Raw genomic sequence first — 15,713 nt, 5'->3', positions numbered from 1 at the left:
CAGTGTTCAGGATAGATTGCAAAACACATATCCCTCTGCATCTCAGGGAAAGAGAGATGTTTTGAGAGATTAGGTATTTGTTATGAGGGGTAGTATTTTTCTAGGAAATAATCAGTGACTAGTAAGCCAAGATGTGGTTTTGTTCTTGGAAACATAAGCTTTTTAGAAGTGTGGGTGAGTTGCTTGGAAGTTAGTGAGGTTGTATATCAACTCTGTCTTTTGGCTTCTTCCTTGCACTATTAAAAACCATTCAGGTAATGTTCAGAGTCCCAGAGAAGAGTGTGACTAATATGAATGAGTGAACAAATATAGGGAGGAACTTATGGAAATGACAAAGCAGTTTATCATGGTTCTAGTGAAGTGAATACGAAAGCTATTCCTTGCCTTAGTATAGTTAGGTTTTCACAGATAGGAAACTGTACACTGTGAATAGGAGAGGAAATATCCTAACATTCTCCCAGGTTATTTATGTTCTTTTTCATGTGGTCTTTTCCTAAATAGAAAACCCTCTTTCTCCTCAAAATGCAATTCTTAAAAGCTCTTAGACACTCATCTTGATAATAGCATGTTATTTATTAAATTGTAACTCCTTTTCTGTGAGATTATATGTTTTTCTCTGCTGATCACCTACAATTTAAAGTACTGGAATTTGAAGAAGAACTCATGCAAATGACTTTTTATCTCTACAGAAGATTCTATTAGCTTTAGTTTAATGGGCTTTGACATGATTACTGACTAGTAAATATTAGAGGCAGTGAGAGTCTTCTCATTTTTTGTACATTGCTAACTATATCCATTGGTGATATCTGATTGATATTTGACTGTTACATTTTTTTGACATTAATTTGATTGATATTTAAGTAAAAAAAAAAAAAAGATTTTTTTTTGTTTTATTATTTTGAGTGGAGATATGAACATATGACTAAAAATTCTTAGCTCCTTCTCACACTGACATTAGTGATAATGTGGAAAACTCTCAGTCCTATTGCAGATTTTTTGCTGAACTTCCAAGTAGATGTGGCTTTGAGATATCAGGCAGAGTGTTGCGACGCTTAACTCTTGCACGATACTATAGGTGACGTAAAGAGAGGCAACCTGTTAGATATAATAAATCCTGCAGTGAAAGATGATTGTTGAGGGAAGTGAAGAAGAAATTCTTTCTAAACCACTGTTGTGGTTTAAACCAGGTCCGCCACTCAGCCCCACACAGCCACTCTCTTGTAATGTCCCACATAAAAAATAAATAATAATAATAACAATAAAAAAAAAAAAACACTTCTGATAATTTCTGATAACACACTTGCTTGTGGATATTAAAGAAACCCAAGGTACTACCACCCAAAGTATGGATATAACCTAGCTGTTTGCAGTTGCAAACCAGGCAGTGAGAAATGATCAAACTGCACATTTTCAAAACAGTAAGAAAGTAAACATTTACTGAAACAATAAGAAAGTAAACATTTACTGAAATCTATCCCTGCTTCTGTTACTGAAGCAACACACTGAAGTTCTACTCTTTCTCCTAGCTGCTTTTGTATAAATATACACTGTGAAACAGCACAGAGGATTACTGTCATATGAATCTCTGATTTTCTTACTCCCACTTTTCTCCCCTTTGCCTAGGCAAAGAAGGCCATGTGGCGTGGCATCCTTAGGGGCTGTCTTGCTTAGGAGATGTAGCATGAAGGCCTTCTTTAGTGAAGGGTAATACTTATCAGAGTCTTTCAAAACAAAACAAAACAAAACAAAAATGATTTTCACTGGAGTAGTTTGTTTTTGTTTTAAAGATAATACCAGTCTAATACCAGAAGAGAAGCATATCTGAAAACATGTTACAACCAACAAAGCCTTCTTATGACAGTAATGTATTTTGATTTTGACTTTTTTTTTTTTTTTTCTGATTTCCTTCTGTAGCCAGAAACTCATCTAGAAATAAATCTTTATTTACCACATTTGGAAAGAGGAGGAAAATTTGCATGTGAGAGAAAAGAAGGAGCATCCAAAAATTTGATATTGATTTAAAAACAAAAGCAAAAAAACCACCACCCTTCCCATATTAAATTATTTTAATTCAGATTAGTGATAGAACTGTCATTAGTTGTGCATTTATAGAGAAGAAATTCTTTTTCCTTTCTTTCCTTCCTACAAGAAGAAATGAATAAAGTTTGTGACTCAATCCTTTATAAGTATTAACAAATTTCACTTGCAAGTCAAGATAGCTCGTAAGTAGTTCAATTCATGCCTAAAAATCTTGTGGAAACAGTAAAAGTTGTTAACTTTGTTTGAATTAAGTGTAAATTCCATACTATAGAGACAAAAAATTACTGTCTTGAATTCTTAGCAGCAGCATGTTTTTGAAGTCAATATAACACCTTTCTTATTTTGCATTTAGAGTCTGTGTATCCAGAGGAGTCTCTGGTGCACTCACAAGTGAAGTTTTAGGGAAAAGTGTGTCCCCTATCACATTCAGTTTGGAGTTGTGGATTATCGGATCTTTTCTCAAATTCAACAAAATACTGCCTGTTTTTTTTTTACATGCCTGTTTTTCTCCTGCTGAAATATTCTCCATATCTATCTAAAAGACCACGTAACTAAGAGACAGCCTGTGAAATTATTGGGACTTCCCTTATTTCCTCACAAGAATTTTATATGTATTTCTGTCAAGTTTGCTTTCTCTGTGTTCTCCTGGGTTCTTTGTTATCTCTTTTATGAGATAACAAAACTATGGAACTATGACAGGATCTGAAGTCTAGGTAGAACAGGGGCAGCTGTTTCATTCTATGCCTTGTCCAGCCTTAAAATAAAATACCCTAAATCATATCCAGTTTGAAATAATTCTTACTGGATGTCTTCACAATCCAACTTGATGATTAATCATCATGCCTTATCGGTATGTGGCTACCATAGAAAAATTCTTTTCATATCCCATATCTATGGGTCATGTCTTTACAGCTAATAATTTACTTCATCTTCAGCACCTCCAGGAAATTTCCTTTTCAGGACAGACAGCTGCAGTGCCTTGATACTGATTTCTGTGTGGGGAAAAACCTACTATGTTTCATCTCCTGTAGATGTACAGAGGAAGCTCACAAATTTTTGATAGCCAATAGGAAAATGAGCTTTGAAAAATCCATCATTTTCATCTGTAAAGTGGTGGGTATTGCCATTTCAGCCATGTTGTTTGCCTGGTTTAAATTCTCAGTTCCATTTCATTGTGGAAGATTTTCTCATTGCTGTTAACTGAAAAACGGAAAGAAAAGAAAAAGAAGCATGGCCAGGAACAGAATGATGAAGAATGTTACCAGGTCTTAACAGACACAGTGTCCATGTATTTTACAAATTGCCCAAGGCTGGAACTCATAAGTTCATAAAGTAGTCATGAAATTAAAGCATTACAGTTTTAGAAGGAAGATGTCCTTTGTATAATGCTCTTTCCTGTGAAATAATTGTTTCTCCTCTGAAGTATCTTCACAACTGTTATCTGAGGTCAAGTGCTACAGTTAGATCAGCTTTCTCATCTTATTAAAACAGGTGTTTGTCTTTTACATGCTACTTCTAAAAAAAATTGGATGAATCTCACAACATTATTCTCCCCATAAATGTAGATTCTAAAATTATCTTGGGACCTTAGTTTGGGTCTTATATACTTAAAATAACACTGATTTGAAGTAATGAGGGAAAGATCAGTTATTTACTCATTAAAATGACATTTTAAAGACTGATGCTTAAAATTGCTTGTCCAACAGTTACAGCTTTTTTGTTTGTGTGTTTGTTTTTATTAATACATTTGAAAGCTAAACTTTAACCTAGACCACTAACGGGATGTTTTTAAATTACCTGTTTGTTTTTGTTTTTGTTTGTTTTTTCATAAAACCCTAAGACAGGAGGGTAAAATTAAATTCTATAACTTTTATGTTCACAGAGTTTTGTCTTTCTGTGTAGAGATAAGTGAAATATTCAGAAAGTTGTCAAACCTTTTAATCTGTTATGTAGAAAAGAACAGAGATACAAACTTGTTTCTCCTTGATTTTTATGAAGATCAATTGAACTCTGTATTCTGGAAGTTTAAATACTGGCACCTGTTTTTTTCTCCCAGTGGATTAGTCCCACTTCACTGTGGCCACAGAGCTGTTAACAGCATGTCCTAGATGTATTCTAATACTGTTGTATAAATATCTAAAGTGGCAGAGAATGTCAAGAATGCCATTGATGACTGTTTGGCATACCATCAAGGTCTGATACTTATTGTGGTATAGCTGAACTTTGATGTATTTCTAATTAAGTCTCCTCTGACCACTCTTCTTGTGGTTGTTTAGTTTGTTAATCTGTTCCATGAATGGGAATGTGCAGAACTGAGTCAAAAGGTAAGTTAGGTCACTTATTTAAAACCATAATTCTTGAAGAGAGCAACATATTCACATTTCCATTTTCCATCAACTTTTATTTGTTTTTCAGGACCTCAAATCTGCACTGAGTCAACACACTTGTGGGGGGAAAAATGAGGCACTTACAGCCTCACCATTTGTTTATAGCCTTTTCCCTAAAATATCTGGGAAGAATAACCTGAAAGATAGATATGAATGTTTCGGTGAACCTTGCTGGAGCTTCTTGTGTATATGAATAAGACATAAGAATGTCAAAGAATTCTGGTTACAGCTCTATATGGTATTTTTGTCTTTTAAATATGAGAATTAAATACAATTTTCTGTTATCAAGACAAAATATGTGAGGATTCATATCTGATTATTCAGATAAGTCTTTTTGAAGTTTAAAGCCTCCAAATAGCTTTAGGTTTCAGATTTAGTATATGTGTTTGTTAAATGTCATAGAATCATAGAATATCCCAAGTTGGAAGGGGACCTATAAGGATCCAGTCCAGCTGCTTTGTTGCACTCAATAAAGTGAAGGGAAATTGCTTACTGCTTCTGTTTCTCTGAAAAACAAAACAAAGCCTTCTCTTCTTTAACCTTTATTTAATGGAGTATTGACAAAAAGAGATGATCAATTTTAAAACAATATATTAATATCTAAAGTATATTTTTTATTTGAAGGTTGTAATCAAGTTTCCATTTTTGCATTGCAATTCACCACAAAGACACAGGTTTAAATACCTTGAGCATCTCCTACTGTCCCTGCAGAAAATGTCCTGTGGAGATGATCTCATTAGGAAATCTGATCCCAAAAGTTCAATCGGTGTTACAAGAAAAGGTGAATCAATGCTTTTGATTCTAAATATACACAAATAGTCTGAAATGCTGCAGATACTTCTATAGATAGTTGTCTGGGCCTTCTAGTGTATCTGTAGCATATGTCAAACCACCTGTCTATGTCTGCTAGGGTAGTTACCATATCTTGAAATAACATATGCCAAGCCAACAAACTTTCTGTTCCATTACCATATACACCAGAGGTTTAGCCAATATAATGATTTCAGCTAGGGAATATGGATTTCTAAGTTTTGAGCTGCATCAACAGACTTTCCTAGTCCATATGGGGCTGTAGACAAGTCCCTGCAACTTTTTCAGCCTGCAAATGTTTTCAGCAGGTTGAACTGACATGTTGTTGGAAATACATAAGCCAACGTGGCTTATTCTGCCATGGATTTTCATCTGTTTTGAAGTGCTATTTTAACACCAATTAACATTCTTCAGTGGCATCTCATGGAGTAAAGGTGGCCTCTGTTTTATTCTTGCTGTTTATACATGTTTAAAAAACAGCAGTTTCCAGTGATGATGTATTTTAATTTGCCATATGTGTGAAAAGTTTAGTTAGCATATTCATCACCCAGCGCAGAAGTAGCATTACAATTCCTTTCACAGGCAGTTCATAAATTGTGAAATTCCTGTAGAAACTCACAGAGCTCTGCATCTGTCCTACAGTTGTTCTCATATGGGAGCAGGGTTGGGGGGGGGGGGGGGAAGAAGTCAGTGTGGTAGCAGAGTGGACTATCTTGAATCAGGATTTCTAAAAAGTTATGTCTTTGCATTTCCAAAATACTGATTTCTACTTCCAGACGTGTACAGACAAGTTGTGTTAGCTTCAGTAGTAGCTTGGCCTGTGTGATGGAGAACAGACTTCAGGCCCTGCTCTTGGAGTATGCTATTCACTTGAGTCCTGTACAGGCTAGATAATAACCACAGTCTCTTTGTTGTAAGAAACTACTGGAGGCCAAGTTATAGTTGCTACCGTTTTGTTCTCTTTGGAAACTGAATGGTGGAGCAGCATTCTGAAAGTACTCTCTCATCTTTTAACCTGTATTGATATAGTATCACCTAGCAAATGGATTTGAAATTGCTGGAAATTTGCTCAATAGAGAAAATTTGTCAAGGGGCTATCCTATCAGGCAGTGAACCATGCAAAGAGCTCACTCAAAGTTACTGCAGTGATTTAATTCACCAGGTGTATACTTATTAAAAATAATTTTGTGATGTTTTTAGATGATGTTGAAATTAATGTTCAACAATGAAAAATTAATCGTAGCTCTAACAAATAGGCTATCTCTTAATTTCAGCAATGTTGAAAGGAATGTCAAGATATCGAGAACTGTTTTTCCTCTTGTTCTTATTTCCACGTCTCCAATGAAGCATCATTCCATATTGGATAGATTTAGTGCATTTTAGTTTAGGTCAAGGCCATTGGTTTTGAAAGATTGCTCTTCATAAGATTAGTTCATGTAATTCCAGAAAATTGTAGGGCTGAAGGAATTGGTGATCTAACAGTTAAATATATTTCCATAGCCACTTCCTGGCTATAGAAAATTGTAACTGTATTCTCCGCATAAAAAACATACCTTTTCTATCTGTAAAGAATAGTTTTTCAGATCTTTATGTAATATATACAAATGGGATATCTTAGTTCTTATGTGTTGTGTATACTAGTACTTGCATAAAATAAAAATCAGAAAAAGGACTGTTAAACATTTTATTTTTTGCTGTAAAATGTGGGGTTGCATATTACCATCTGTTATTCTTTTTTGTTGTTGTTTTGTTTCTCTAATTTTAAAAAGGAAATTTATATGTGTGTATGTGATAAATCAATATACATGTTTCAATATAGAAGATGGATAAATACTGAGCAGCCAAACTTTGTTGCAGCTAGAGGACTGAAGTAGTAACTCCTGTTAATAGCCCTTTTAATGCATCTGTAGTGCCTTCTCTGGTCAGGTTTTCTTGGTTTGTGTTTTCACTTCCTGGTGGTGGAACTTTTCTGTTATTGTTAACGGCTATTATTACAAGCCAGGCCAGATCTAATACATGAAAAATATCCTGATGTTCCAGTTTGTGCCCTTTGTCCTGGCACTGAGCACCACTGGAAAGAGCCCAGCTCCATCCTCCTTGTACCCTCCCTTGGCATTTATAGGTATCAGTGAGAAACCCCTGAGTCTCCTCTCGTCTAGGCTGAACAGTCCCAGCTTGCTCAGCTTTTCTTCATAGGAGGGGGCACCTCCCTGGGGACAGGATGTGGGGTCGTGGTTGGGCTTGGCTTGGTGTGGCCTACGGCAGGGCTGTGGGGAGCTGGAGCCTGGCCCAGCTGCAAGCCTCACTGAGGCAGGGACAGAAGACCCTGGGACAGATGTGGGGGTCTGGGCCTGGGCAGGTGGGGGAGCCCCAGTGGGGCTGAAGTGGGGTCCTGAGCCTGTGCATGGAGCGGGAAGCCCTGAATGGGGGCTTGGGAAGGGGCAGTGTCAGGGCTGATGGTGCACCCAAGTCCTGGGACTGTCTAAGGGGGCCCTCCCAGAGCACGCTTTCTGTTCTGATGATAGCCAGTATGAAACCAGTCAGCACACTCTCAGATCAGTCTATGACAAGAGTTATCCCAAAGCACAGTGAGTGGGGATGAGAGAGAGATGTGCTTCAAAGGCACATTGATGCAAATTAAACTGGTATAGAGGTACTCATACTGATCTTGATATTCTGGGGTTCTGCAGGGAATTATAGTGCTATTGCACCTGCTAAGAGATTTTTTTATGGTATGTGGTACTGTTATAAAATAACATAATTATTTGAGATATGTAAAACAGAAAATAACATAATAATGGCAAAATATTGGAGACGGTTTAGTTGTTTTTAAAAAAATCTTATTTTTCATCAAGATAGGCAGAAAATTGACCTTTTCATCAAAACTCCTTAATGATTATTTTGTCTTTATGTGGTGAATACAGAAGCAGAAAGCCAACCTAGTATTGAAACAAGAAAAATAGCACTTCAGTGAATGCTTGATCAACAGGTTAATAAAATTCCACCCCTCCAATATCCTAGTTCCGTTGTACATTGCTTTTCAGTGCTTCTTCTCTATGAATCCATACAGGTATATCTCATTAATATTGTAATGCATAATAAAAAGTAATTAAATACAACATGTTTCAAATATCATTGCAAGAAGTCAGACAAGCTTTAATTAACTTTATTTGCTAGTGGTAAACAGTATTTGAAAGGACAAATGGAGGATGGCAGTGAACTTACCAACACATTATTTTTACTGATTATCCATAATGTTTTGCACATAAAATTTCAAGCAGTACTGTAGACATATTTTCTATGCTGAGTTGAAAACAGGAGTAAGATGGTCCCTTGCTGAGACTTAAAATGACACAGATTTCAACAAAGTCATTGCAGAGAGAATAATAGCAGATTTCCAATAATGAAATGACGTGTTGCATCAGATAGTGACAAGCCTGGCATACAGTCTTGTCTGCTCTCACATTAATGTTAACTGAGATTGTGGACAGAAAATAAGGTTAGATAGATGGGACAAGGCAGTCAAGCTATAGGGGGAAAAAAAAAAAAAAAGATGGGAGAAAAATGTAGACAGGAAAACCAAACCACCAAACCAACCACTTAATTTACATTTCTCAGATAACTATGGGATTTTTGCCTACCTGTTTTTGCTTATGTTACTTCTTATTACTTGCAAACTGAAAATAATATAAATTTTGGACTTCCAGACACAGTTTATCTGTTGCTACACTTTTCAGTGATTTTTGCTTTTAACCATTGCATGTAGTGTTCCACCAAATATGTATGTAGTTAAGACTTGACAAAATGGAGACTGTGTATGGTGGGAAGGGTTTCTTGGAGTTGCCATATGTTAGCAAGTGGATGACACCTCTCCAGATTAAAAAAGAAAAATTGCTAGAGAATATGATGTTGCTAATTCAGTAGGGTATCATTGGTAATGATAGGTGCCTCTCTGTACCTTTAGAAACTGTCACTACTACAATGCTTTGTTTTGAATTTGCATGTATGGATGCTTTGCTACCTGTGTAGTAGTTTACTAGAACTAATATTAGTTCACTATTAATATTATTAGTCTTTCTAAATTAAACAGCATCTTTGCATCTCATGATATGGTTTTTAGGCCATGTATTATAGGAACAAAATATGCACTAGTGCGCTTTAAAGCTGCTGTTAATGTAAAGTAGACAAAAGGGCTGAGCTGCTTAAATGAGATTTCTCATGCCTGTCTTTCTCAGTATGAATTTTTGTCAGCTTTGTAATAGCCTTATCAAAACTTTCAGGAGGAAGGGACCTATCACTGTTTATTTTGTTAGCATTAGTCTTTTCCACCCCTCTTTCCATTTTTTATTTATGTATTTATTTTTATTTTTTTTTCCCTCTGGTGACCCTTTTTATCTTCAGTTGCTACTGTCTGTAAGTTTTCCCAGAAACAAGTCCTGAGCAGAAACAAATTTACTGGTGGTTTACAGCCTCCCATAGAGCTTTAGGATTTTTCAGTCTCATTGCGTATGCTATGGTTAATCTACACTGCGTGTGTTTTTATCTTTCAGGAAACTGAAGCAGCAGTGCAGGCTAAACAGCCGAATGTGGAAGAGGTTTTGTCTAAAGGGTGTCATTTATATAAGGAAAAACCAGCCACTCATCCAGTAAAGGTAATGAAGCAACCTTTAGCAATATCCATTACTGTGTAATGGGTTATGCTTCCCCTGTTGTACACTTGTCCTTGATGTGCTCTGTTTAAAATCAATGAAAGAACTTGGCAAAGAGCATTTGTTCTGTTCTGTGACAGCATAGCCAGGAACAATGTAATGTTCCCAGCTAGAATTTTTTTTGCATGTTGTGATGAGATTCTTTTATTTGACATTAAGTTTGTTTTACTTATTCAAGAGTAATTGAACAGTGAAACCAAATTTAAATTTATTATGCTTAGTTAATGGTATCAAATGAAGTCTTTTTATTTAGTTTATTTCTTATTATTTATTTATTATTTCAAATTACACTTCCAGAATTCTGCCAATTAAAAAAAATGATTTTTTTTAATTTTTTTTTTGTAGACAAGGTAAGAGTCAGATCAGAAAGGGGGCCCTTTGCTTTACATTTTTCACATTATGAAATAAAAAAGAGATGGCAATATCGAACTTTACCACTCATTTTATCTTTGCCACAATTCATGTAGAATGACTTCTTGATTTTGTCTTGAAGCAGACGATGTGTTTTTAAGAAGGCTGATCCCTCCCAACCTTTTTGTTTTAAAAATAGAAACAGAATTCTTTTCCCAGCACAGAAATCAGTTTGAAGGGAATATTTTGCACTTAGTTTCATAAAGATTATATAGAACTTCATGGAGACTTAGAGTATCATCTACTGTCCTGTAGAATCATGAAGCAGGAAATAATATGAAAGCAACCTCCATGGCCAGCTACTTCTTAAAATACTTAAATACTTCTTAAAAACTTCTTAAAATCAAACTCCTAGTAAGATCACTACTATATGAACCAGAGCGTGATCTGGTTTCTGGTTTTATAACTGCTAGTAAAGGATCTGTGGACATGATGATTAAGAGTTACCAAAACTGTAATAGGGGCTTATTGATTACATAAATATCTCTTACAATTGCTTCTGAATGGACAGAGATAGTAATTTTTATACTTAGAGCTTTTCCAAACCTACATTCTTCAATAATCTCATTTTATAGAAAGGTTTCCTCACAAAGTTAAGATGTCTGTAGGTAACATTGAATTTCTTTTTTGCTACAGTGAATTTCTTGTTTTTCCATCTGTATTTAGTCACATGAAGTATTATTTTGCTACTTTTACAAAATCTCCTCTAATATATGTAAATCCCACCAGTTGATCTCCATTCACAGGAGCACATGAACACACTTTTTTCCATTTTAGAAACTAATTTAAGCATTTTTTTTTCTTTCTTTTTTCCTGAGCAGTATTCCTTAATTTTTTTTTCCCCTTTGGTATCTAGGTGTTTTATTGTTGTTATTTTTGTGTATGTGTGTGATCAATTCTCCAAAACAGTGAGAAAATACCAAAAGAGGTGAAGTGAAGGTGGCTTAAAAGTAGTATGCTAATAAGAGTGAGCAGAAATGAGGCTTCTGACTCTGGCTTACGTGTTTTCCTTGGCTAATGAAACATTATTGTTGGGAAAAAAAAAAGAAAATCCGCACGCCCATGCCTTAGGAATGATGGAACAAAAATCATGCTGCAATAACTACATTTACTCACTTGGTATAGCTACAGAAGCCATTTTAAGGCCTTTACTCCACATTTTAGGCATAGAAATTCAAACAACAAAAAAAAAAAAAAAAAGAAAGCAAGGTTTTGGCTTTCTAGATTTTTGTAAATGCATATGAAAATTTTCAAAATGAGTACCAATAAGGAGAAGAACTAGCGCTTGTTTTATATACCATTGACCAATGTGTAAATAGTGTGAAATGATTCTGCTTAGGCCAAACTTCTGGCATTGAAGTGTACTTCACATCTATTTCTTTTAAGTGTTCACGTCAAAGACTGAAAACTGCCAATTTCTACCAGATTTACTGGAATATGATCAACTGGAACAAGATAACTCTTTAAATAAAGATTATGATGTTCTTTGAGTTGTAGTTTTGACAATGATATTGCAAAATGTGCCTGTAAGGAAATTAGTAACTATTTGTGGAGTAGTGGATATTTCATTTTTCGTCACTCTGTAATTGGATTTTACTTTTTTTTTCATTACATTGGGTAGTTCAGTTAATTGAACAACCTGTGAAGTTAATTTCTGGTTCACCGTCTTATACAGTAAGTAATAAAACAGTGAATATATACTGTCAGGGCTGTAGAATTGCGTTCTTGATGAGGTAGGTTTCCTTAAGCTTTCCCCCATTTCCACTGCAATCATCTTCTGCCATCATTCTTAATGAGTAACTTCCAGCACTGTTTGCTATATTTATGTTCTAATGTAGAGTTTTTAGCCCAAGTCAAAGTAATTTTCTATGCAAAAGGTATTTTGTAGTAGCAGAAAGTATTCGTACTTAGATTATGGTGTTTTTGAAAAGGTATTAGTGAAATTGCAAAGTTAAGCACTCAAATTTACACAAATTTTTGAATTGAAGTTGTTTTGGTGGCCTTGTTTTAGGCTGAATACTACCTAATTCTGCATAGAATATGGAGAGCACTCACACTGTGAACAGTGATTCAGTACTTAAACTCATATTTCTTGTTCAGTTTGTTGCTGCATGCTGCAGTTTTCCTGGGATGTATTCAATTTCTGCTGTGAAGAAAAATGGCTAATTCCTTCATGGACTGTTTCAAAACAGTTATCACAGTGGTGTCTAAGTGCTTCCTAAACATTGCTTTATTTTAGAAATTTATTTCAGGAATGAAAGAGAAAAAACAAAAAACAATTGGGTCATAGTACTAGACACTAACTTAAAATATATATACATATTGCAGTTTTCTTAACTTGTGACATTACACATAGGCATACCAGAAAATCCAATACAATTTCCCAGATAATTATGACAAAAATGTGAGAATTAACTTGAGACTAGTTTGTGTTTCAAGCATATAAAATATTTGATCTGATTTATTTTATTTATTTATTTTTCTCAGATCTAATTAACTCCCATGCAACAGTGGAGTAGTTTTACCTATGTTTATGTTTGGGGGCTGAGGCACAAAGATACTGACATTAAATGTAGCAGATACTTCTATATATCAAATTTGAAACACCGACAGCCAGATTTTTCAACATCATATTATCTAACATTTTATGTGATAAATGCACAGTTTTCATAATTTCAGTTGCAGCTGGGATTACTCAAGAGTTCTGGAAATAAATGTCAATGCCTAATGTTGAAGTTATAGACGAAAAAAAAATATATTAATAAAAAAGATAAAATTATATGGCCTCTTTAAAAGCATCAATTATTTGCATAGCATTGCTTGACAACTTTGTAAAGTATTTAGTTTCCTGAAGAAGCCTTTTCCTGGCTTTCTTTTTTTCTGTCTTAGTTCACCACTGCAAGCTTCTCCTGTGCTAGAAAACTGTGTGTGTCTGGAAATTAAACATACTAATGCAGTTACATGTATTGGGTCTGGATTAATGTTCATAGTTGGCTTTAGCATTTCTTAATGCTTTGCAGTTAATTTTTGCAACCTTTGTATTATACTCTAGTTGTGGTGTTTTGAATATAAATTGAACCTCATGGCTTTATATTGTCATGTAATTAAACTGAGGGTAGAATTCCTGAAATCCACTCTACCTCTCAAGCTCCTGAGGAGGCTGATGTCATTTACTATTTCACATCTCTAGTAGCACTATCTGTTGCCAGTCTCTGTGTCCCATTCCTACACTTCTGTTCTTTCCTACTCAGGATCACATCACAGAAGTTGACTCAATTTGTCTTTATGTTACATCCTGTTCTTACAGACAAAATAAATTAAGCTTAAATGTGCATTTACTGGTATAATGGTCTTTGAACCATATCAGTATATCATGTGTTAGTTTTGTAGTGTTGGTCCATTAGTTGGAGGAAACTGTTAAATTTATGTTCCACCATGAAATTCAGGTGATCAGATGAGAGGCACATATGTTTCTTTCTTAGCTTTAAGTTTAAAGTTTAAAGATCTTTAATTGCTGGGTCTTTAACAGAAAAATACTGACAGGAATAACTGTGTAAAATCGTTCTAAAAAGTTAAAAATAAAATAAAATAAAATAAAATAAAATAAAATAAAATAAAATAAAATAAAATAAAATAAAGGAGTGTGTGAAATACCCAGAATAGAGATTTCCTTATTTAAGTATAAAACAAACACTATTAGTTATTTACGTTGTAAAAATAGGTTACCAAAAACTGGTAACTTCACACCACAGAAATAACTAATTATTTTCATAACTGTGTTTATAATTTCTGTAATTCTCTTTTGTCATTTTACAAGAGGTGTGATGTGGGGTATTGATATATTTTAAAGTAAAAGGATTTCTTACTCTATGTTTTTGAAGAAAATAAAAATAACAAAACTGTATACCAATCCCTGCTTCAAGCCACTTCCTTCCTTTCCCCTCTCTACCCTAAAGAATTATTAAGCTGAAGAAGACAGTCTACCAGTATTAATTCATGAGACAAGACCTGAGAAGTGGTAACACCAGTAGTTATTTTCTGTTCCATTAATCACAGCCATGGATTTTTAAATTTTCATACCAGGTTTTCTTTTTTTTTTTTTTTTTTTTGGATCTAGATTTTTTAAATCTATCTAACTTTTTCAAACAGTAATTCTTGTAAAAAGTGTCATTTTTACTTCATCAAAGAATATTGTTCAAGTCCTTATTGTAAGTAATAGGCAGATACAGAAGTAATAGGCCGCTAAACACTCATGTGTTGAATATGTATTCCATTTGAAACTTGTCCAGACATATTATTCTTTTATAGAGGAGATGATTATGAACTCTATTTGCATTAGAAATTTTCTGTGCCCTTCAGTGGGAAGCCATGAGGGTGAAGCCAGCAGTTGTTTCCTAGGATTAAAGTTTGTCTGTCCTCAAATGTGTTGATTTTGAATTTGTGAATCACAATAGTTACAAAAGCTAAATATCTGATCAGTTGAAAATGTAGAGAATGATTAGTCATAGAATTTTGGGTAAGACCTTAATAATATTGCTTTATTAACATAAAGTATACATCTTATGTTATAGTTAACTCTCTGAAATAATAAGTATATTTTCACACCTTCACAAAGCATACCAAAAGCAACAATACAGGACTTGGAATACAGGACTATAAATATATTCTTGGAGGCAAATAAAATCTTGGTATAAGCTGATTGATTCGAGAATCAAAAATGGGATAGGATACATGATCCTTTAAGCACTGACAGTTTAATAACCGTATCCATTATTATCTGTGAAGTGGATTTCATGCTTTTGAAATGCATTTCTTTAAAGTAACATTTACATGGACAGGGAGGGAAAGGTTACTGGGGGTTACTGCTGGTGACAGTGGCAATAGAAAGAATATAAACCCCAATCTTATCTCATCAGTAACAGCACTTGTAGAGATCAGTTTAATCAGGAAATGATTTTTGTAGCAAAAGAAGAGTTCCAGTCCCTTGTCTTGGCACTCCATTTCTCCTTTCCCATCATGTTGTTGGATGGGAGTGTAAGTAGTGGGGAAAGGAAGAGGGAGGACATAAGGAATACCTGTAGTTTCATTGTCCTCAGTCATGCATTTAAAATACTACATCACTTCTCTCTCTGAATATGCCTATCTAGTTTTAGTGCTGTCAACGAGATTAGTTCATGTATGAATGTTAACATCACTTAAACTGCACTGGAGCTGACATTTAAAGGAAATCAATAAATCAATAAAAGTGTTCCTCAAGGTAACATATTTTGATGTTAATACTTGTCACCAAAGCTCTAGAGCTTCAATTACAGCAAAACTGTTGTGCTCAAAGAAGTGAACACTTTAATGCACGTAT

General features: G+C 34.6%; 1 protein-coding gene across 10 annotated transcripts in view; it reads left to right on the top strand.

The window, feature by feature from the left end:
- DMD (dystrophin) overlaps positions 1 to 15,713 on the top strand; it is a 1,234,381-nt gene that overhangs the window by 854,243 nt on the left and 364,425 nt on the right. For all 10 annotated transcript variants that reach the window (XM_084305928.1, XM_084305932.1, XM_084305933.1 and 7 more), the window contains one exon: positions 9,788 to 9,889. In XM_084305928.1, coding sequence (XP_084162054.1) covers positions 9,788 to 9,889 — 102 coding nt within the window. The remainder of the gene's footprint in view (positions 1 to 9,787; positions 9,890 to 15,713) is intronic.

This window comes from Netta rufina (genome assembly GCF_964035555.1).
Source record: "Netta rufina genome assembly, chromosome: 1".
Lineage (NCBI taxonomy): Eukaryota > Metazoa > Chordata > Aves > Anseriformes > Anatidae > Netta > Netta rufina.
Note: the sequence above shows the minus strand (reverse complement) of the source record. Positions and strands in the feature narration are given on the sequence as shown.